This window comes from Pseudophryne corroboree, chromosome 6 (assembly GCF_028390025.1).
Source record: "Pseudophryne corroboree isolate aPseCor3 chromosome 6, aPseCor3.hap2, whole genome shotgun sequence".
Lineage (NCBI taxonomy): Eukaryota > Metazoa > Chordata > Amphibia > Anura > Myobatrachidae > Pseudophryne > Pseudophryne corroboree.
Window position 1 is genome coordinate 715,302,060 of NC_086449.1, and position 19,170 is coordinate 715,321,229.

Below are 19,170 nucleotides of genomic sequence, written 5' to 3' on the forward strand. Positions count from 1 at the left end.
ATTAGCTCCAGAGGGATCGACCGCAGGCCCAGCCTTGATGTTCGGTCCCGGAGCCGCGCCGCCGTCCCCCTTACAGAGCCAGAAGCAAGAAGATGGTCCGGAAAATCGGCGGCATGAAGACTCAGTCTTCACCAAGGTAGCGCACAGCACTGCAGCTGTGCGCCATTGCTCCTCTCACACACTTCATACTCCGGTCACTGAGGGTGCAGGGCGCTGGGGGGGGGCGCCCTGAGGCAGCAATAAAAACACCTTGGCTGGCAAAAATACCTCAATATATAGCCCCAGGGGCTATATATGAGGTAAATACCCCTGCCAGAAGTCCATAAAAAACGGGAGAATAGGCCGCGAAAAAGGGGCGGAGCCTAACTCCTCAGCACACTGGCGCCATTTTCCCTCACAGCTCCGTTGGAGGGAAGCTCCCTGGCTCTCCCCTGCAGTCTACAAGGGTTAAAAAAAGAGAGAGGGGGCACTAAATTTAGGCGCAGTATACATTATATATATAGATATAAAGCTATAGGGGACATAACTCAGTTAGTCCCTGCAGTATATAGCGCTCTGGTGTGTGCTGGCATACTCTCACTCTGTCCCCCCAAAGGGCTTTTGTGGGTCCTGTCCTCGTTTAGAGCATTCCCTGTGTGTCTGCGGTGTGTCGGTACGGCTGTGTCGACATGTTGAATGAGGAGGCTTATATGGTGACGGAACAGAGGCCGATATATGTGATGTCGCCCCCTGTGGGGCCGACACCAGAGTGGATAGAGAGGTAAAAGGTATTAACCGACAGTGTCAACTCCTTACATAAAAGGGTGGATGACGTAACAGCTGTGGGACAGCCGGCTTCGCAGCCCGCGCCTGCCCAGGCGTCTCAAAGGCCATCAGGGGCTCAAAAACGCCCGCTCTCTCAGATGGCAGACACAGATGTCGACACGGAGTCTGATTCCAGTGTCGACAAGGTGGAGACATATACACAATCCAATCCGTGACTTGATCCCGGCAATAAAAAATGTGTTATACATTTCTGACTTTAACCTCTATAAATGGGTTTTAGGTTTGGGGAGAAAAAACAGGCAGTGTTTTGTTCCCCCATCAGATGAATAAATGAAGTGTGTGAAAAGCGTGGGTTCCCCCGTTAAGAAACTGGTAATTTATAAAAAGTTACTGATGGCGTACCCTTTCCCGCCAGGAGGATAAGTTACGCTGGGAGATATCCCCTAGGGTGGATAAGGCGCTCACACGTTTGTCAAAAAAGGTGGCACTGCCGTCTTAGGATACGGCCACTTTAATAGGTACCTGTGGATAAAAAAAACAGGAGGCTATCCTGAAGTCTGTATTTACACACTCAGGTACTAGACTGAGACCTGCAGATAGTGCTGCTGCAGCGTGGTTGGTGACCCTGTCAAACAGGGATAATAGTTGGCAAACATAAAAACATATTAAAGACGTTGTCTTATATATGGGGGATGCACAGAGGGATATTTTGCCGGCTGGCATCCAAAATAAATGTAATGTCCATTCTGTCAGGAGGGTATTAGAGACCTGTCACTGGACAGGTGATGCTGACTTAAAAAGCGCATAGAGAGCCTTATAAGAGTGAGGAATTATTTGGGGATGGTCTCTGGGACCTCGTATCCACAGCAACTGCTGGGAAGAAATAATTTTACCTCAGGTTTCCTCACAGAAAAAGGTACAGTCCTTTCGGCTTCAGAAAAGCAAGCGGGTCAAATGGCGCTTCCTTTCTGTACAGAGACAAGGGTAGAGGGAAAAAGCTGCACCAGTCAGCCTGTTCCCAGAATCAAGATTCTTCCCCCGCCTCCTGTGAGTACACACCATGACGCGGGTGCTCCACAGGTGTAGCCAGGTACGGTGGGGGGCCGCCTCAAAAATTTCAGCAATTAGTGGGCTCGCTCATAGGTGGATCCCTGTTTCTTCCAAGTAGTATTTCAGGGGTACAAGCTGGAATTAGAGATGTCTCCCCCCAGCCGTTTCCTAAAATATGCCTTGCTGACAACTCCCTCAAGCAGGGAGGCTGTGCTAGAGGCAATTAATAAGCGGTATTCCCAGCAGGTAATACTCAAGGTGCCCCTACTTCAACAAGGACGGGGTTACTATTCCACACGGGTTGGGGTACCGAAACCGCATGGTTCGGTGTGACCCATTTTATATTTAAAATCCTTGAACATAAAAAAATTCAAGTTCAAGATGGAATCGCTCAGGGCGGTTATTGCAAGCCTGGACGAGGGGGATTACATGGTATCCCGGGACATCAAGGATGCTTACCTGCATGTCCCCATTTACCATCCTCGCCAGGAGTACCTCAGATTTGTGGTACAGGATTACCATTACCAAGTCCAGACACTGCCGTTTGGACTGTACATGGCAGCGAGGGTGTTTTATCAAGGTAATGGCCGAAATGATGATACTCCTTCAAAAAAAAGGGAGTTGTAATTATCCCGTAATTGGACAATCTCGTTATAAGGGCGAGGTCCAAGGAGCAGTTGGTAGTCGGGGTAGCACTATTTTGGAAAGTGCTACAACAGCATAGGTGGATTCTAAACAGTCCAAAGTCACAGCTGGTTCCTATGACACGTCTACTGTTCCTGGGGATGGTTCTGGACATAAACCAGAAATAGTGTTTCTCCCGGAGGAGAAAGCCAAGGAGTTGTCATCTCTAGTCAGAGACCTCCTGAAACCAAAATAGGTAGCGGTGCATCATTGCACGCGAGTCCTGGGAAAAATGGTAGCTTCTTACGAAGCAATCCCATTAGGCAGGTTCCATACAAGAACTTTTCAGAGGGACCTGTTGGACAAGTGGTCCGGATCGCATCTTCCGATGCATAGGCTGATAACCCTGTCTCCAAGGACCAGGGTATCTCTACTGTGGTGGCTGCAGAGTGCCCATCTTCAAGAGGGCCGCAGGTTCAGCATACAGGACTAGGTCCTAGTGACCATGGATTCCAGCCTTTGAGGCTGGGGGGCAGTCGCATAGGGAAGAAACTTCCAGGGACTTTGGTCAAGTCAGGTTATTTCCCTACACATAAATATTCTGGATCTGAGGGCCATTTACAATGCCCTGAGGCCAGCAAGGCCTCTGCTTCAAAACCAGCCGGTACTGATCCAATCAGACAACATCACGGCAGTCGCCCATGTAATCAACAGGGCGGCACAAAAAGCAGGATGGCGATGGCAGAAGCCACAAGGATTCTCCGATAGGCGGAAAATCATGTGTTAGCACTGTCAGCAGTGTTCATTCCCGGAGTGGACAACTGGGAAGCAGATCTTCTCAACAGACACGACCTCCACCCGGGAGAATGGGGACTTCCTCCAGAAGTCTTCCAATAGGATTGTACACCATTGGGAAAGGCCACAGGTGGACATGATGGCGTCCCGCCTTAACAAAAAGCTATAAAAGATATTGCTCCAGGTCAAGGGACCCTCAGGCGATAGCTATGGACGCTCTGGTAACACCGTGGGTGTACCAGTCGGTTTAGGTGTTCTCCCCTCTGCCTCTCATACCAAAGGTACTGAGAATAATAAGAAGGCGAGGAGTAAGAACGATACTCGTGGATGGCCAAGAAGAGCTTGGTACCCAGAACTTCAAGAATTTATATCAGAGGACCAATGGCCTCTGCCACTCAGTCAGGACCTGCGGCAGCAGGGGCCCTGTCTGTTCCAAGACTTACCGCGGCTGCGTTTGACGGCATGGCGGTTGAACGCCGGATCCTGAAGGAAAAGGGTATTCCGGAGGAAGTAATTCCTACGCTTACTAAAGCCAGGAAAGAGGTTACAGCAACTCATTATCACCGCATATGGCGAAAATATGTTGCATGGTGTGAGGCCGAAAGGGCCCCAACAGAGGAATTTCAACTAGGTCGATTTCTGCATTTCCTGCAAGCAGGAGTGACTATGGGCCTTAAATTGGGTTCCATTAAGGTACAGATCTCGGCTCTGTTGATTTTCTTTCAAAAAAGAACTAGCTTCAGTACCTGAAGTTCAGACATTTATAAAAGGAGTGCTGCATAGTCAGCCCCCGTTTGTGCCTCCTGTGGCACCTTGGGATCTCAACGTGGTGTTGAGTTTTCTTAAAATCACTTTGGTTTGAACCACTAAAAACCGTGGATCTGAAATATCTCACATGGAAGGTGGTTATGTTATTGGCCTTGGCTTCTGCCAGGCGAGTATCAGAATTGGCGGCTTTGTCTTGTAAAAGCCCTTATTTGATTTTCCATATGGATAGGGCAGAATTGAGGACTCGTCCCCAGTTTCTCCCTAAGGTGGTGTCAGCGTTTCACCTGAACCAGCCTATTGTGGTGCCTGCGGCTACTAAGGATTTGGAGGACTCCAAGTTGCTAGACGTTGTCAGGGCCCTGAAAATATATGTTTCCAGGACGGCTGGAGTCAGAAAATCTGACTCGCTGTTTATCCTATATGCACCCAACAAGCTGGGTGCTCCTGCTTCTAAGCAGACTATTGCTCGTTGGATTTGTAGTACAATTCAGCTTGCACATACTGTGGCAGGCCTGCCACAGCCAAAATCTGTCAATGCCCATTCCACAAGGAAGGTGGGCTCATCTTGGGCGGCTGCCCGAGGGGTCTCGGCTTTACAACTTTGCCGAGCAGCTACTTGGTCAGGGGCAAACACGTTTGCAAAATTCTACAAATTTGATACCCTGGCTGAGGAGGACCTGGAGTTCTTTCATTCGGTGCTGCAGAGTCATCCGCACTCTCCCGCCCGTTTGGGAGCTTTGGTATAATCCCCATGGTCCTTACGGAGTTCCCAGCATCCACTAGGACGTTAGAGAAAATAAGAATTTACTCACCGGTAATTCTATTTCTCGTAGTCCGTAGTGGATGCTGGGCGCCCATCCCAAGTGCGGTTTATCTGCATTACTTGTACATAGTTATTGTTAACTAAATCGGGTTATTGTTGAGCCATCTGTTGAGAGGCTCTATTGTTTCATACTGTTAACTGTGTTTCATATCACGAGTTGTACGGTGTGATTGGTGTGGCTGGTATGAGTCTTACCCGGGATTCAAAATCCTTCCTTATTGTGTACGCTCGTCCGGGCACAGTACCTAACTGAGGCTTGGAGGAGGGTCATAGTGGGAGGAGCCAGTGCACACCAGGTAGTCTAAGATCTTTCTAGAGTGCCCAGCCTCCTTCGGAGCCCGCTATTCCCCATGGTCCTTACGGAGTTCCCAGCATCCACTACGGACTACGAGAAATAGAATTACCGGTGAGTAAATTCTTATTATTTGCACTCTGGCATCGAGAGTAAATGCGATGTCCATATCTGCCAGAAGGAGTTTATGGACGCGACAGTGGTCAGGTGATGCGGATTCCAAACGACATATGGAAGTATTGCCGTATAAAGGGGAGGAATTATTTGGCGTCGGTCTATCGGATCTGGTGGCCACGGCAACTGCCGGAAAATCCACCTTTTTACCTCAGACCCCCTCCCAACAGAAAAAGACACCGTCTTTTCAGCCGCAGTCCTTTCGGTCCTATAAGAACAAGCGGACAAAAGGACAGTCATATCTGCCTAGGGGCAGAGGAAGGGGTAAGAGAGGGCAGCAAGCAGCCCCTGCCCAGGAACAGAAGCCCTCCCAGGGTTCTGCAAAGCCCTCAGCATGACGCTGGGGCCTTACAAGCGGACTCAGGAACGGTGGGGGGTCGACTCAAGAATTTCAGCGCACAGTGGGCTTGCTCACAGGTGGACCCCTGGATTCTGCAGGTAGTATCTCAGGGTTACAGGTTGGAATTCGAGAAGTCTCCCCCTCGCCGGTTCCTAAAGTCTGCTTTGCCAACGTCTCCCTCAGACAGGGAGACGGTATTGGAAGCCATTCACAAGCTGTTTGCTCAGCAGGTGATAGTCAAGGTACCCCTCCTACAACAGGGAAAGGGGTATTACTCCACGCTATTTGTGGTACCGAAGCCGGACGGCTCGGTAAGACCTATTCTAAATCTGAAATCTTTGAACCTGTACATACAAAAATTCAAGTTCAAGATGGAGTCACTCAGAGCAGTGATAGCGAATCTGGAAGAAGGGGACTTTATGGTGTCCCTGGACATAAAGGATGCTTACCTGCATGTCCCAATTTGCCCTTCACATCAAGGGTACCTCAGGTTCGTGGTGCAAAACTGTCATTATCAGTTTCAGACGCTGCCGTTTGGATTGTCCACGGCACCTCGGGTCTTTACCAAAGTAATGGCCGAAATGATGATTCTTCTGCGAAGAAGAGGCGTATTAATTATCCCTTACTTGGACGATCTCCTGATAAGGGCAAGGTCCAGAGAACAGCTGGAGGACGGAGTAGCACTAACCCAAGTAGTGCTGCAACAACACGGGTGGATTCTGAATTTTCCAAAATCTCAGTTGACCCCGACAACACGTCTGCTGTTCCTGGGAATGATTCTGGACACGGTTCAGAAAAAGGTGTTTCTTCTGGAGGAGAAAGCCAGGGAGTTATCCGAACTTGTCAGGAACCTCCTAAAACCAGGGACAGTGTCTGTACATCAATGCACAAGAGTCCTGGGAAAGATGGTGGCTTCTTACGAAGCGATTCCATTCGGCAGATTCCACGCACAAACTTTTCAGTGGGATCTGCTGGACAAATGGTCCGGATCGCATCTGCAGATGCATCAGCGGATAACCTTATCGCCACGGACAAGGGTGTCTCTTCTGTGGTGGTTGCAGAGTGCTCATCTGTTAGAGGGCCGCAGATTCGGCATACAGGACTGGGTCCTGGTGACCACGGATGCCAGTCTGAGAGGCTGGGGAGCGGTCACACAGGGAAGAAACTTCCAGGGAGTATGGTCAAGCCTGGAGATGTCTCTTCACATAAATATACTGGAGCTAAGAGCGATTTACAATGCTCTAAGTCTGGCAAAACCCCTGCTTCAGGGTCAGCCGGTGTTGATCCAGTCGGACAACATCACGGCAGTCGCCCACGTAAACAGACAGGGCGGCACAAGAAGCAGGACAGCAATGGCAGAAGCTGCAAGGATTCTTCGCTGGGCGGAAGATCATGTGATAGCACTGTCAGCAGTATTCATTCCGGGAGTGGACAACTGGGAAGCAGACTTCCTCAGCAGACACGATCTACACCCGGGAGAGTGGGGACTTCATCCAGAAGTCTTCCACATGATTGTGAACCATTGGGAAAAACCAATGGTGGATATGATGGCGTCCCGCCTCAACAAAAAACTGGACAGGTATTGCGCCAGGTCAAGAGATCCTCAGGCAATAGCTGTGGATGCTCTGGTAACACCGTGGGTGTTCCAGTCAGTGTATGTGTTCCCTCCTCTGCCTCTCATACCAAAAGTACTGAGAATTATACGGCAGAAGGGAGTAAGAACGATACTAGTGGCTCCGGATTGGCCAAGAAGAACTTGGTACCCGGAACTTCAAGAGATGCTCACGGAGGATCCGTGGCCTCTACCTCTAAGACGGGACCTGCTTCAGCAGGGACCGTGTCTATTCCAAGACTTACCGCGGCTGCGTTTGACGGCATGGCGGTTGAACGCCGAATTCTAAAGGAAAAAGGCATTCCGGAAGAGGTCATTCCTACACTGGTAAAAGCCAGGAAGGAGGTGACTGCACAACATTATCACCGCATTTGGAGAAAATATGTTGCGTGGTGTGAGGCCAGGAAGGCCCCCACGGAGGAATTTCAACTGGGTCGATTCCTACATTTCCTGCAAACAGGATTGTCTATGGGCCTCAAATTGGGGTCCATTAAGGTTCAAATTTCGGCCCTGTCGATTTTCTTCCAGAAAGAATTGGTTTCAGTTCCTGAAGTCCAGACTTTTGTAAAAGGAGTACTACATATACAGCCCCCGGTTGTGCCCCCAGTGGCACCGTGGGATCTTAATGTAGTCTTGGATTTTCTCAAATCCCATTGGTTTGAGCCGCTCAAATCGGTGGAGCTGAAGTATCTCACATGGAAAGTAACCATGCTACTGGCCCTGGCTTCAGCCAGGAGAGTATCAGAATTGGCGGCTTTATCATATAAGAGCCCATATCTGATTTTCCATACGGACAGGGCAGAACTGCGGACGCGTCCTCATTTTCTGCCTAAGGTGGTGTCAGCGTTTCACCTGAACCAGCCTATTGTGGTGCCTGCGGCTACTAACGAGTTGGAGGATTCCAAGTTGTTGGACGTGGTCCGGGCATTGAAAATATATATTTCAAGAACGGCGGGAGTCAGAAAGTCTGACTCACTGCTTATATTGTATGCACCCAACAAGATGGGTGCTCCTGCTTCTAAGCAGACGATTGCTCGTTGGATTTGTAGCACAATTCAACTTGCACATTCTGTGGCAGGCTTGCCACAACCTAAATCTGTCAAGGCCCATTCCACAAGGAAAGTGGGCTCATCCTGGGCGGCTGCCCGGGGAGTCTCGGCATTACAACTCTGCCGAGCTGCTACTTGGTCAGGGGCAAATACGTTTGCAAAATTCTACAAATTTGATACCCTGGCTGAGGAGGACCTTGAGTTCTCTCATTCGGTGCTGCAGAGTCATCCGCACTCTCCCGCCCGTTTGGGAGCTTTGGTATAATCCCCATGGTCCCGACGGAGACCCCAGCATCCACTTAGGACGTTAGAGAAAATAAGAATTTACTTACCGATAATTCTATTTCTCGTAGTCCGTAGTGGATGCTGGGCGCCCATCCCAAGTGCGGATTGTCTGCAATACTTGTACATAGTTATTGTTACAAAAAAATCGGGTTGTTATTTGTTGTGAGCCGTCTGTTCAGAGGCTCCTACGTTTGTCATACTGTTAACTGGGTTCAGATCACAAGTTATACGGTGTGATTGGTGTGGCTGGTATGAGTCTTACCCGGGGTTCAATATCCTTCCTTATTGTGTACGCTCGTCCGGGCACAGTATCCTAACTGAGGCTTGAAGGAGGGTCATAGGGGGAGGAGCCAGTACACACCACCTGATCCTAAAGCTTTATTTTTGTGCCCTGTCTCCTGCGGAGCCGCTATTCCCCATGGTCCTGACGGAGTCCCCAGCATCCACTACGGACTATGAGAAATAGAATTATCGGTAAGTAAATTCTTATTTTTTTACATATCATTTGAATCGGGACAGTTCTCAGGCCTTTGTTTTCTTTTCACGTTCCGAAGCCAGTTGGCTCGGCCAGGCCTATTCTGGCCTTAGAATCCTTTCAGTCTGTGATTGCTAGTTGAACAAGAAAGGGAGTTTTACGCGTCCCTTGTCTTCAGGGATGCCTGTTTACTGATTTCCGTTGGGTTTCCTCATCGGGCTTTACTCAGTCGCATTACAGGATTCTCATTTTCACTGTAAGTCCTTTTCTTTCGGTCTCTCTTCCGCTCCCACAGGGTTCAGGAAGATCACAGAATAACTCTTTTTCAAGGGGTTGACGTTGGTTCCCTAATGGGACAATCTACTGCTACTATCCCACTCTGTACATTACGTGGCTTCTGAAGATCCGATTTATGCTCCTCATAAACGTTTTCTCAACAGGGTCCGTCGGAGGATTTTTCCTTCCTCGGTACCAGGTACTCTATTTCTTCAGTCAAGCTGCGACGCAATGAGTGGTCGCCTACATTCCCCTCTGAGCGGGGGACAACAATCTTCTTTCCAGATCAGGCCACCAGGTCAGACTCCTGGGTGAAGGAACATTCCCCGGAGTTTTGTCAGCTGGTCTGCTGTGGGCGGAGATTTCGAATCGACCTCAGGGCGTTCTGACTGACTCTTTAACCCTTTACTACTCACCGACGAGAGCTCTGGTGGCAGTAGCCGAGGATGCCCTCAGGGCTCCTGGGAGTTTCTGGTTATTCTATCCTGCCTCCTTTTCTATTTGTACCTCACTTTCGGTAACACAGGAGGAGAATATGCGTGCTAGTCCTCTCGGTGGCTCTGGTTGGGCCACCCATGACTTGAAGATACGGCTACAACTGTTGTCGGTAGAGGAGCCTTGGCTCCTACCTCGACTGGACTGTCTACTTCAACAGGGTCCTTTTCTTTGTTCAATCTTACACTGGTTTCATTTAACCGTGTGACTGTTCACGAGCCCTCAGAAGGGAGGAGTTCCCTAGTTCGGTTAGGCCTACTAGGCCCCGATTTCAGAAGTCTGTTACCTCTTCTCGCTTTTGCCACTTTTGGAAAGCTGTATGGGACATAATAAGGATAAAAGGGGGTTTTCCCCTTCTTTCAGTTACCATTCAGCCGTAAACTTTGGTTTCTCTGGGAGGTTTTGCTCCGCTGCGCTTCAAACCACATTGACCTGAATTTTCGGTCCCTGCCTTTTTCGGTTTTCTTCCAAAAGAAATTAGCCTGGCGCCCGTAAGTTCGGGCTCTCTTTCAGGGAGTACTCTATTAGCAACTCCCCCGGCTGAGCTTCGGCCTCAGCGGTCGTTTCTCCCAAAGGGCATGTCCGTTTTTCATATAAATCTGACACTAGTGTTTTTCAGTCCTCTTTGACTGTTGTCAGGGCTCGCTGACTTTCTCTACAGAGGTCTTAGGCTATTCGACGAAGGGTTTTTTCTTCTTTATTCTGTACGATGCTCCCGTACTAAATAGCCAGGGTCCCAGCATATGCTGGGCTGTTGGATACATCTGACCATCAGACAGTATTCTTGGCGGTAGCTCGGGATCCTCCGTTTTCCATTTCAGCGCACTTTACGTGCGTGGTGGGACCTTCGTGGGCAGCTGCCCGTGGGGTCTCCATGAATACTTTAGGTCGGGCGGCTACTTGGTCCGGCCGTCATACGTTTGTCAAATTCTACAAGTTTGACACTTTTGCGGCCTCTGCATCTCAGTTTGGCCGAGTGGTTTTACAGAACTCTCAGCGCTCTCCCACCCGTTCTGGGAGCTCTGGGACGTCCCCATTGTAACTACGCTCCAGTGGCCCCTAGTGGATGAAGGAGAAATCAGGATTTTGGTACTTACCGATAAATCCCTTTCTCCGATTCCACAGGGGCCACTGGACGCCCGCCCAGCGCTGTTCCTCCTTGTTTTTTGCTTAACGGTTTGCAGATCACCATATGACTGCTTGTTGAGTTCGGGCTAGCCGGTTGTTTGTTAGGTTCTGTTCCAGGTTGGGTTTGTGTTATCCTGGGTTACAGGGCGTCATTAACCTCCTCTACCTTACGGTTTGTTTATTACAGCTCTCCTCGGGCACAGTTTTACGTAGACTGGCTTGGAGGGGAGATAGTAGGGGAGGAGCTAGCCACAGTGTGAGAATTTTAAAGTGCCAGCTCCCAATTACTGCCTACTATTTCCCCATTGTAACTACGCTCCAGTGGCCCCTGTGGAATCGGAGAAAGGGATTTATCGGTAAGTACCAAAATCCTGATTTTTTTTTTTTGCTGCAGCCTCCTGTGGAGCAAGAATAAATGTGTGCACTTTGGTTTGGATGCCCAAAGCTTTGGTTTGGATGCCCAAAAGCAGGAGTTTAGCCATTATACATGGATAAACCCTGTGTGCGACATGTGCAATATGCATGGCCATTCAAATACGCTCAAAATAATTGAATTTACCCCTGGGAGTTCCAAAAGTCCCTCCGCAGTGACTGTATGCTAAGCAAATCTCCCCGCAGAGAATGTGTGCTAAGTAACGGGACAACATAATTTTTTTAAATACTTTATTTACATGAAATAAAAAAGAATGCGTTATGTGCTTATACATTAATCTTCCCATAGCTTCAAACTCCCTGTATTAAGTTTTTCTCTTAAATTCCCAGGTGTACTAATCTGCCTCTGTCCGGGGTAAGCCTCTTCTTGCATCTATCCTTATAACGGATCAACCTGCAGTTAAACTGCATCCATTCACGATGCCAGCCGCTGTTGTAGACAATAGTCAAGTGATATGTGAAGTTTGGGCTATCAACCTGGAGGAGGAGATGTGCAATATCAGAGAGCTTGTCCGCACTTATGGATACATTGCAATGGTGAGTGCAGGGCTGTTCTCTTCTTACGTGTCTTTTATATTTTATTTGCGCATAACTGACTGGGGCAGCTGAGCAATGGTTATCTAGTGTTCACTCTAGAATCTGGGCAGGGCGCCGGACCTAGAGTGGCACAAACGCGGCCATGCAAAATAGGGGGCGGGGTCATTGCACGCAATAAAAGTGGGCGGTTCAGCCCGCAGACGTAAAAAAAAAGGGGGCGTGGGCGGCCGGTGGCGTTACTGTTGGGGGCGTGCCCAGCACCTACGGAGGTACTGGACTTCCCCCAAGCGCTCTCTCAGCGTGAGTGGATGCCGCGTGCATGCGCGCGGCATCTTTACACGCTGTGAGGGCAGGAAGCGGGCGGCTGTTTTAGCAGGGCACTGCAGAAAGGGCAGGGCGGGTTCTGCCTTTAAAAAATCGGGCAGGGCGCGGCGCCCTGATAAAACTGCCTAGCGTGAACACTAGTTATCTCTATGCCACACTGTACAGCAGACTTAAGAGAAGTTTTGTACGCCTAACCTTTGGCACTTTTATGCATTTTGGGAGCATTCAAAATAGTTGTATAAAAATAAGAGGATGTTTATTTTTTGAATTTGCAGCACAATGCACTTCAACACACAGAATGGCTGCTGTCTGATTTCTGTGTTCCTTGCAGTTTCTTAACGGTTAAGATAGTCAATGAGGCCACCTACAAGTTTATTACAATTGCAGTCGCATAATGGCCCTCATTCCGAGTTGTTTGCTCGTTAGCTGCTTTTAGCAGTATTGCACACGCTAAGCCACCGCCCTCTGGGAGTGTATCTTAGCTTAGCAGAATTGCGAACGAAAGATTAGCAGAATTGCGAATAGAAATTTCTTAGCAGTTTCTGAGTAGCTCAAGACTTACTCAGCCATTGCGATCAGTTCAGACAGTTTCGTTCCTGGTTTGACGTCACAAACACACCCAGCGTTCGCCCAGACACACCCCCGTTTCTTCAGACACTCCTGCGTTTTTCTCAAACGCCAGCGTTTTTTCGCACACGCCCAGAAAACGGCAAGTTTCCGCCCAGAAACACCCACTTCCTGTCAATCACAGTACGATCACCAGAACGATGAAAAAACCTCGTTATGCCGTGAGTAAAATTCGGCAACGAGCGAACAACTCGGAATGACCCCCAATGTGCACAGAAATGTGTATATTCACCTATACATCCGCTTGTGGAAGTAGTCCTCATTATCCATGCCCACTGCACCTAGAGCAAGAGATGCATCTAAAACCAGACCGATGACTGCGCGCTCCGTTCAGTGCTACATGCAATTATATCCACACACCGTCGCACCACTTAGCATACGCGCGAACACCCCAGATACAGGTATACCTCTTGAGTGGGGTAGCAACAGAGATGTGCACAGCTCAAAACCACCCACAGATGCATGCAGTCTGCTACAGTGCAGTACTCTAACATATGGGCTTAATTCCTATGTAGGAGTCATTCAGACCTGGCTGCATCATGTACCCACATTGCGGTCACATCCCCAATGGATGCGACCGTAATGTGATTGACAGCGGCGGGCGTTGGAGTGGCAGATTTATGGCGTTGCAAAGGGCATTGACAGGCAGCCGCTCCGATAAAAAAAAATGGATGCTGACCGTCTGACAGTGCAGCCTAGGTCAACCTTAGTTCCAATGCTTCCGCAATTAGATTGCGGACGCATCGGTAGGCGGCCTCACACATGCTGGGCGGTCTTACCCTGTGCTGAGCGGCCCCCAGCATTTGCAGAGATTAATGCAGATCTGGCTGCATATTCAGCAATCTGCTTTCATCTCTGAATAACCCCCTTAATGAGGAAAATATGGAGATAGTAATAAATATCGCCAAGGGGGCTCATGAAACAATTAACAGTGTCAGAATAAATGATATAATGTATTTATACACTAAATCATATAAAACATCACAATAGGCATTAATAAATTCACCATTTTACAATTGGCAGTTATAAACCTAAACGATATTGTCAAAGAAACGAGGGAATATCCCATAAAAAATCCCGCTCCAGTAATGACCAGTGTTTGCACTAATTATTCTTGCTTGGGTGATAAAGAGATTAATTATACAGAATCTCTCTTTATCAGGATCCTTATTAACAGTCCCTTTAGTACAAGTGTGTTGCCGTAATAGTGTTCCAAAGGGTTGAGCATCGACTGTTCTCCTGTTTTGCGCATTGCACTGTGCTCCACCCTTACACTGATGTCACAATAAGGGGTGGGAGGAGAGCGCTATCCGCTGATGTTTTCTGGCCATAGTGCTATGCGAAACCCCTCTGTCCCCGGTGAGCCCCCAGCGACTTCACTGCTGTAGCAGTGGGGAGAGAAGAATAGCGTATATCTCTTATCCTCCTCCTTGGTGCCTCTTGTGTCCGATCCTGTAGATGCAGTATATGAGTGGGCACTTGAGGTCTCTTTCCAGGGGAAATATAGCAATCACCGCTGTCCTTAAATGATGGAGCTGGTGTGGATAGCCCTTTAAAGTTGTCCTGACATGTTTCTCCATGTAAATGGGAACGGTTTCATCAGAGGGTACAAATATGATGTTTGGGGGTCTATGCTGATGCAAGACCCATTCTGCGATATTGCTGGCAGTCCCATGTCAGCTGCAGCATGTCAAGCATCGTTTGGGAGATGGAGCGGGGGTATAACTCTGCACCTTCCTTCAAAATGGGGGCGTGATGCCCCTGTCTTGAAGGCGTGACTGGTCCAGGATCTCCATAGTCGGACCCAGACTTGCTGGACCCAGGTGTCCAGATTCATCGGTCAGCCTGAGTAAGCTTCATCTTATGCAGACTGGCCAGTGCCTAAAACCATTGAGAACTGCGACCAATGGTTTGCGTGGTGATCCTCGCCAATGCAAACAGGAAGCGTCTATCTCCTACAGATGCCCCCTGCTTTGTTAGAATTTTAATGACACAGCATTGCGCAATTCCATACAAACATGAATTAGGCCCTATATGTATAGATACATAAAAGGTACTTTCACAGTTATTTCGGCTCAGATTACCCCTACACATTGTGACCTACTGTCAGGTCAGTGGGAGTTTTAAGGCCAGTACACACGGGGAGAGATGTGTGCTGACGGATCTAGCACAGACCGCTCATCACACATCTCTTCCCCGCTCAGCACAGCGCGATGTGTGCTGAGTGAGGGGGGACGTGGGGTCCGCTCATTTCACCCAGCGGTGAAATGAGCGATGTGCTAGATTGTGCCTGCATGCAGGCCAATCTAGTACCTGCAATAGTGATGCGCATGGCCTCGCTATCGCTGTGGGGCACACACATGGAGAGATCTGTGCTTAACTTATGAGCAAACTAGTCAGATTGCTTAGAATTTAAGCACGGATCTCTCCGTGTGTACCCCCCTTTAGCCTCAGATCTGTATGTCCAATGTGAGGCACCCTACACGCAGAATCAGGTAGCAGCACTCCGTATTGCTGTCTGTTCTTCCTGTTCGAGTGATGATTTTATACAGGGGTCAGTGAATCTCGTAACGCAACCCAGTTTTCTCTTACGTCCTAGAGGATGCTGGGGACTCCGTAAGGACCATGGGGTATAGACGCGCTCCGCAGGAGACATGGGCACTCCAAAGACTTTAGAATGGGTGTGCACTGGCTCCTCCCTCTATGCCCCTCCTCCAGACCTCAGTTAGATCCTGTGCCCAGAGGAGACTGGGTGCACTGCAGGGGAGCTCTACTGAGTTTCTCTGAAAAATACGTTTTTGTTAGGTTTTTTATTTTCATGGAGCACTGCTGGCAACAGGCTCCCTGCATCGTGGGACTGAGGGAGAGAAGCAGCCTACTTAAATGATAGGCTCTGCTTCTTAGACTACTGGACACCATTAGCTCCAGAGGGTCGGAACGCAGGTCTCACCCTCGCCGTTCGTCCCAGGGCCGCGCCGCCGCCGTCCTCACAGAGCCGGAATATAGAAGCCGAGTGAGTACTAAGAAGAAAGAAGACTTCAAAGGCGGCAGAAGACTTCAGATCTTCACTGAGGTAACGCGCAGCCATTGCTCCCACACATACACACACACAGCGGGCACTGTAAGGGTGCAGGACGCAGGGGGGGCGCCCTGGGCAGCAATATAAACCTCAAGGACACTGGCAGATGGATTATATACTGCGGAGGTGGTATATTAAAAAACCCCCGCCAGTATAAATAATTTGAGGGGGACCGAAGCCCGCCGCTGAGGGGGCGGGGCTTGATCCTCCAGCACTAACCAGCGCCATTTTCTTCACAGCACACTGCAGCGAAGCTGGCTCCCCGGACTCTTCCCTGCTGAACACGGTTACAGAGGGCAAAACAGAGGGGGGGGGGCACATAAATTGGCGCAGTGACTGTAATTGTATATATTTCTCTGACGTCCTAGTGGATGCTGGGAACTCCGTAAGGACCATGGGGAATAGCGGCTCCGCAGGAGACTGGGCACAAAAGTAAAGCTTTAGGACTACCTGGTGTGCACTGGCTCCTTTCCCCATGACCCTCCTCCAAGCCTCAGTTAGATTTTTGTGCCCGAACGAGAAGGGTGCACACTAGGGGCTCTCCTGAGCTGCTTAGTGAAAAGTTTAGTTTTAGGTTTTTTATTTTCAGTGAGACCTGCTGGCAACAGGCTCACTGCATCGAGGGACTAAGGGGAGAAGAAGCGAACTCACCTGCTTGCAGAGTGGATTGGGCTTCTTAGGCTACTGGACACCATTAGCTCCAGAGGGATCGAACACAGGCCCAGCCATGGAGTCCGGTCCCAGAGCCGCGCCGCCGGCCCCCTTACAGAGCCAGACTACTCAGCTTGTGCCTGGCCAGACGTCTCATAGGCCGTCAGGGGCTCTAAAGCGCCCGTTACCTCAGATGGCAGATACAGACGCCGACACGGATACTGACTCCAGTGTCGACGGTGAAGAGACATGTGACTTCCAGTAGGGCCACACGTTACATGATTGAGGCAATGAAAAATGTTTTACACATTTCTGATAATAGGAGTACCACCAAAAAAGGGGTATTATGTTCGGTGAGGAAAAACTACCTGTAGTTTTCCTGAATCTGAGGAATTAAATGAGGTGTGTGATGAAGCGTGGGTTTCCCCCGATAAAAACTGATAATTTCTAAAAAGTTATTGGCATTATATCCTTTCCCGCCAGAGGTTAGGGTGCGTTGGGAAACACCCCCTAGGGTGGATAAAGCGCTCACACGCTTGTCAAAACAAGGGGCTCTACCCTCTCCTGAGACGGCCGCCCTTAAGGATCCTGCTGATAGAAAGCAGGAGGGTATCCTAAAATGTATTTACACACATACTGGTGTTATACTGCGACCAGCAATCGCCTCAGCCTGGATGTGCAGTGCTGGGTTGGCGTGGTCGGATTCCCTGACTGAAAATATTGATACCCTAGATAGGGACAGTATATTATTGCCTATAGAGCATTTAAAAGATGCATTTCTATATATGCGTGATGCACAGCGGGATATTTGCCGACTGGCATCAAGAGTAAGTGCGCTGTCCATTTCTGCCAGAAGAGGGTTATGGACACGACAGTGGTCAGGTGATGCGGATTCCAAACGGCATATGGAAGTATTGCCTTATAAAGGGGAGGAGTTATTTGGGGTCTGTCTTTCAGACCTGGTGGCCACGGCAACAGCTGGGAAATCCACGTTTTTACCCCAGGTCGCCTCTCAACATAAGAAGATGCCGTATTATCAGGCGCAGTCCTTTCGTTCCCATAAGGGCAAGCGGGCAAAAGGTTCCTCATTTCTGCCCGTGACAGAGGGAGAGGAAAAAGGCTGCAGCAATCAGCCAGTTCCCAGGAACAGAAGCCCTCTCCCGCCTCTGCCAAGCCCTCAGCATGACGCTGGGGCTTTACAAGCGGACTCAGGCACGGTGGGGGCCCGTCTCAAGAATTTCAGCGCGCAGTGGGCTCACTCGCAAGTAGACCCCTGGATCCTTCAGGTGGTATCTCAGGGGTACAAATTGGAATTCGAGACGTCTCCCCCTCGCCGTTTCCTAAAGTCGGCTTTACCGACGTCTCCCTCCGACAGGGAGGCAGTTTTGGAAGCCATTCACAAGCTGTATTCCCAGCAGGTGATAATCAAGGTACCCCTCCGGCAACAGGGAAAGGGGTATTATTCCACACTGTTGTGGTACCGAAGCCGGACGGCTCGGTGAGACCAATTTTAAATCTAAAATCTTTGAACACTTACATACAGAGGTTCAAATTCAAGATGGAGTCACTCAGAGCAGTGATTGCGAACCTGGAAGAAGGGGACTACATGGTGTCTCTGGACATCAAGGATGCTTACCTTCGTGTCCCAATTTACCCTTCTTACCAAGGGTACCTCAGGTTTGTGGTACAGAACTGTCACTATCCGTTTCAGGCGCTGCCGTTTGGATGGTCCACGGCACCCCGGGTCTTTACCAAGGTAATGGCCGAAATGATGATACTCCTTCGAAGGAAGGGAGTTTTAGTTATCCCTTACTTGGACGATCTCCTGATAAGGGCAAGATCCAGGGAACAGTTGGAGGTCGGTGTAGCACTATCTCAGGTAGTGCTGCGGCAGCACGGTTGGATTCTCAATATTCCAAAATCGCAGCTGATTCCGACGACTCGTCTTCTGTTCCTAGGGATGATCCTGGACATAGTCCAGAAAAAGGTGTTTCTCCCGGAGGAGAAAGCCAGGGAGTTATCCGAGCTAGTCAGGAACCTCCTAAAACCGAGCCAAGTCTCAGTGCATCAATGCACAAGAGTCCTGGGAAAAATGGTGGCTTCCTACGAAGCAATCCCATTCGGCAGATTCCACGCAAGAACTTTTCAGTGGGACCTGCTGGACAAATGGTCCGGGTCGCATCTTCAGATGCATCAGCGGATAACCCTGTCACCAAGGACAAGGGTGTCTCTTCTGTGGTGGTTGCAGAGTGCTCATCTTCTAGAGGGCCGCAGATTCGGCATTCAGGACTGGGTCCTGGTGACCACGGATGCCAGCCTGCGAGGCTGGGGAGCAGTCACACAGGAAAGGAATTTTCAGGGCTTGTGGTCAAGCCTGGAGACATCGCTTCACATAAATATCTTGGAGCTAAGGGCCATTTACAATGCTCTAAGCTTAGCAAGACCTCTGCTTCAAGGTCAGCCGGTGTTGATCAAGTCGGACAACATCACGGCAGTCGCCCACGTAAACAGACAGGGCGGCACAAGAAGCAGGAGGGCAATGGCAGAAGCTGCAAGGATTCTTCGCTGG

General features: G+C 49.5%; 1 protein-coding gene across 1 annotated transcript in view; it reads left to right on the forward strand.

Annotated features, from left to right (window-relative positions):
• The window catches only part of CNOT8 (CCR4-NOT transcription complex subunit 8), a 128,516-nt gene that overhangs the window by 24,669 nt on the left and 84,677 nt on the right, over positions 1 to 19,170 (forward strand). The window contains exon 2 of the mRNA XM_063928367.1: positions 11,714 to 11,920. Coding sequence (XP_063784437.1) covers positions 11,804 to 11,920 — 117 coding nt within the window. The 5' untranslated portion in view covers positions 11,714 to 11,803. The remainder of the gene's footprint in view (positions 1 to 11,713; positions 11,921 to 19,170) is intronic.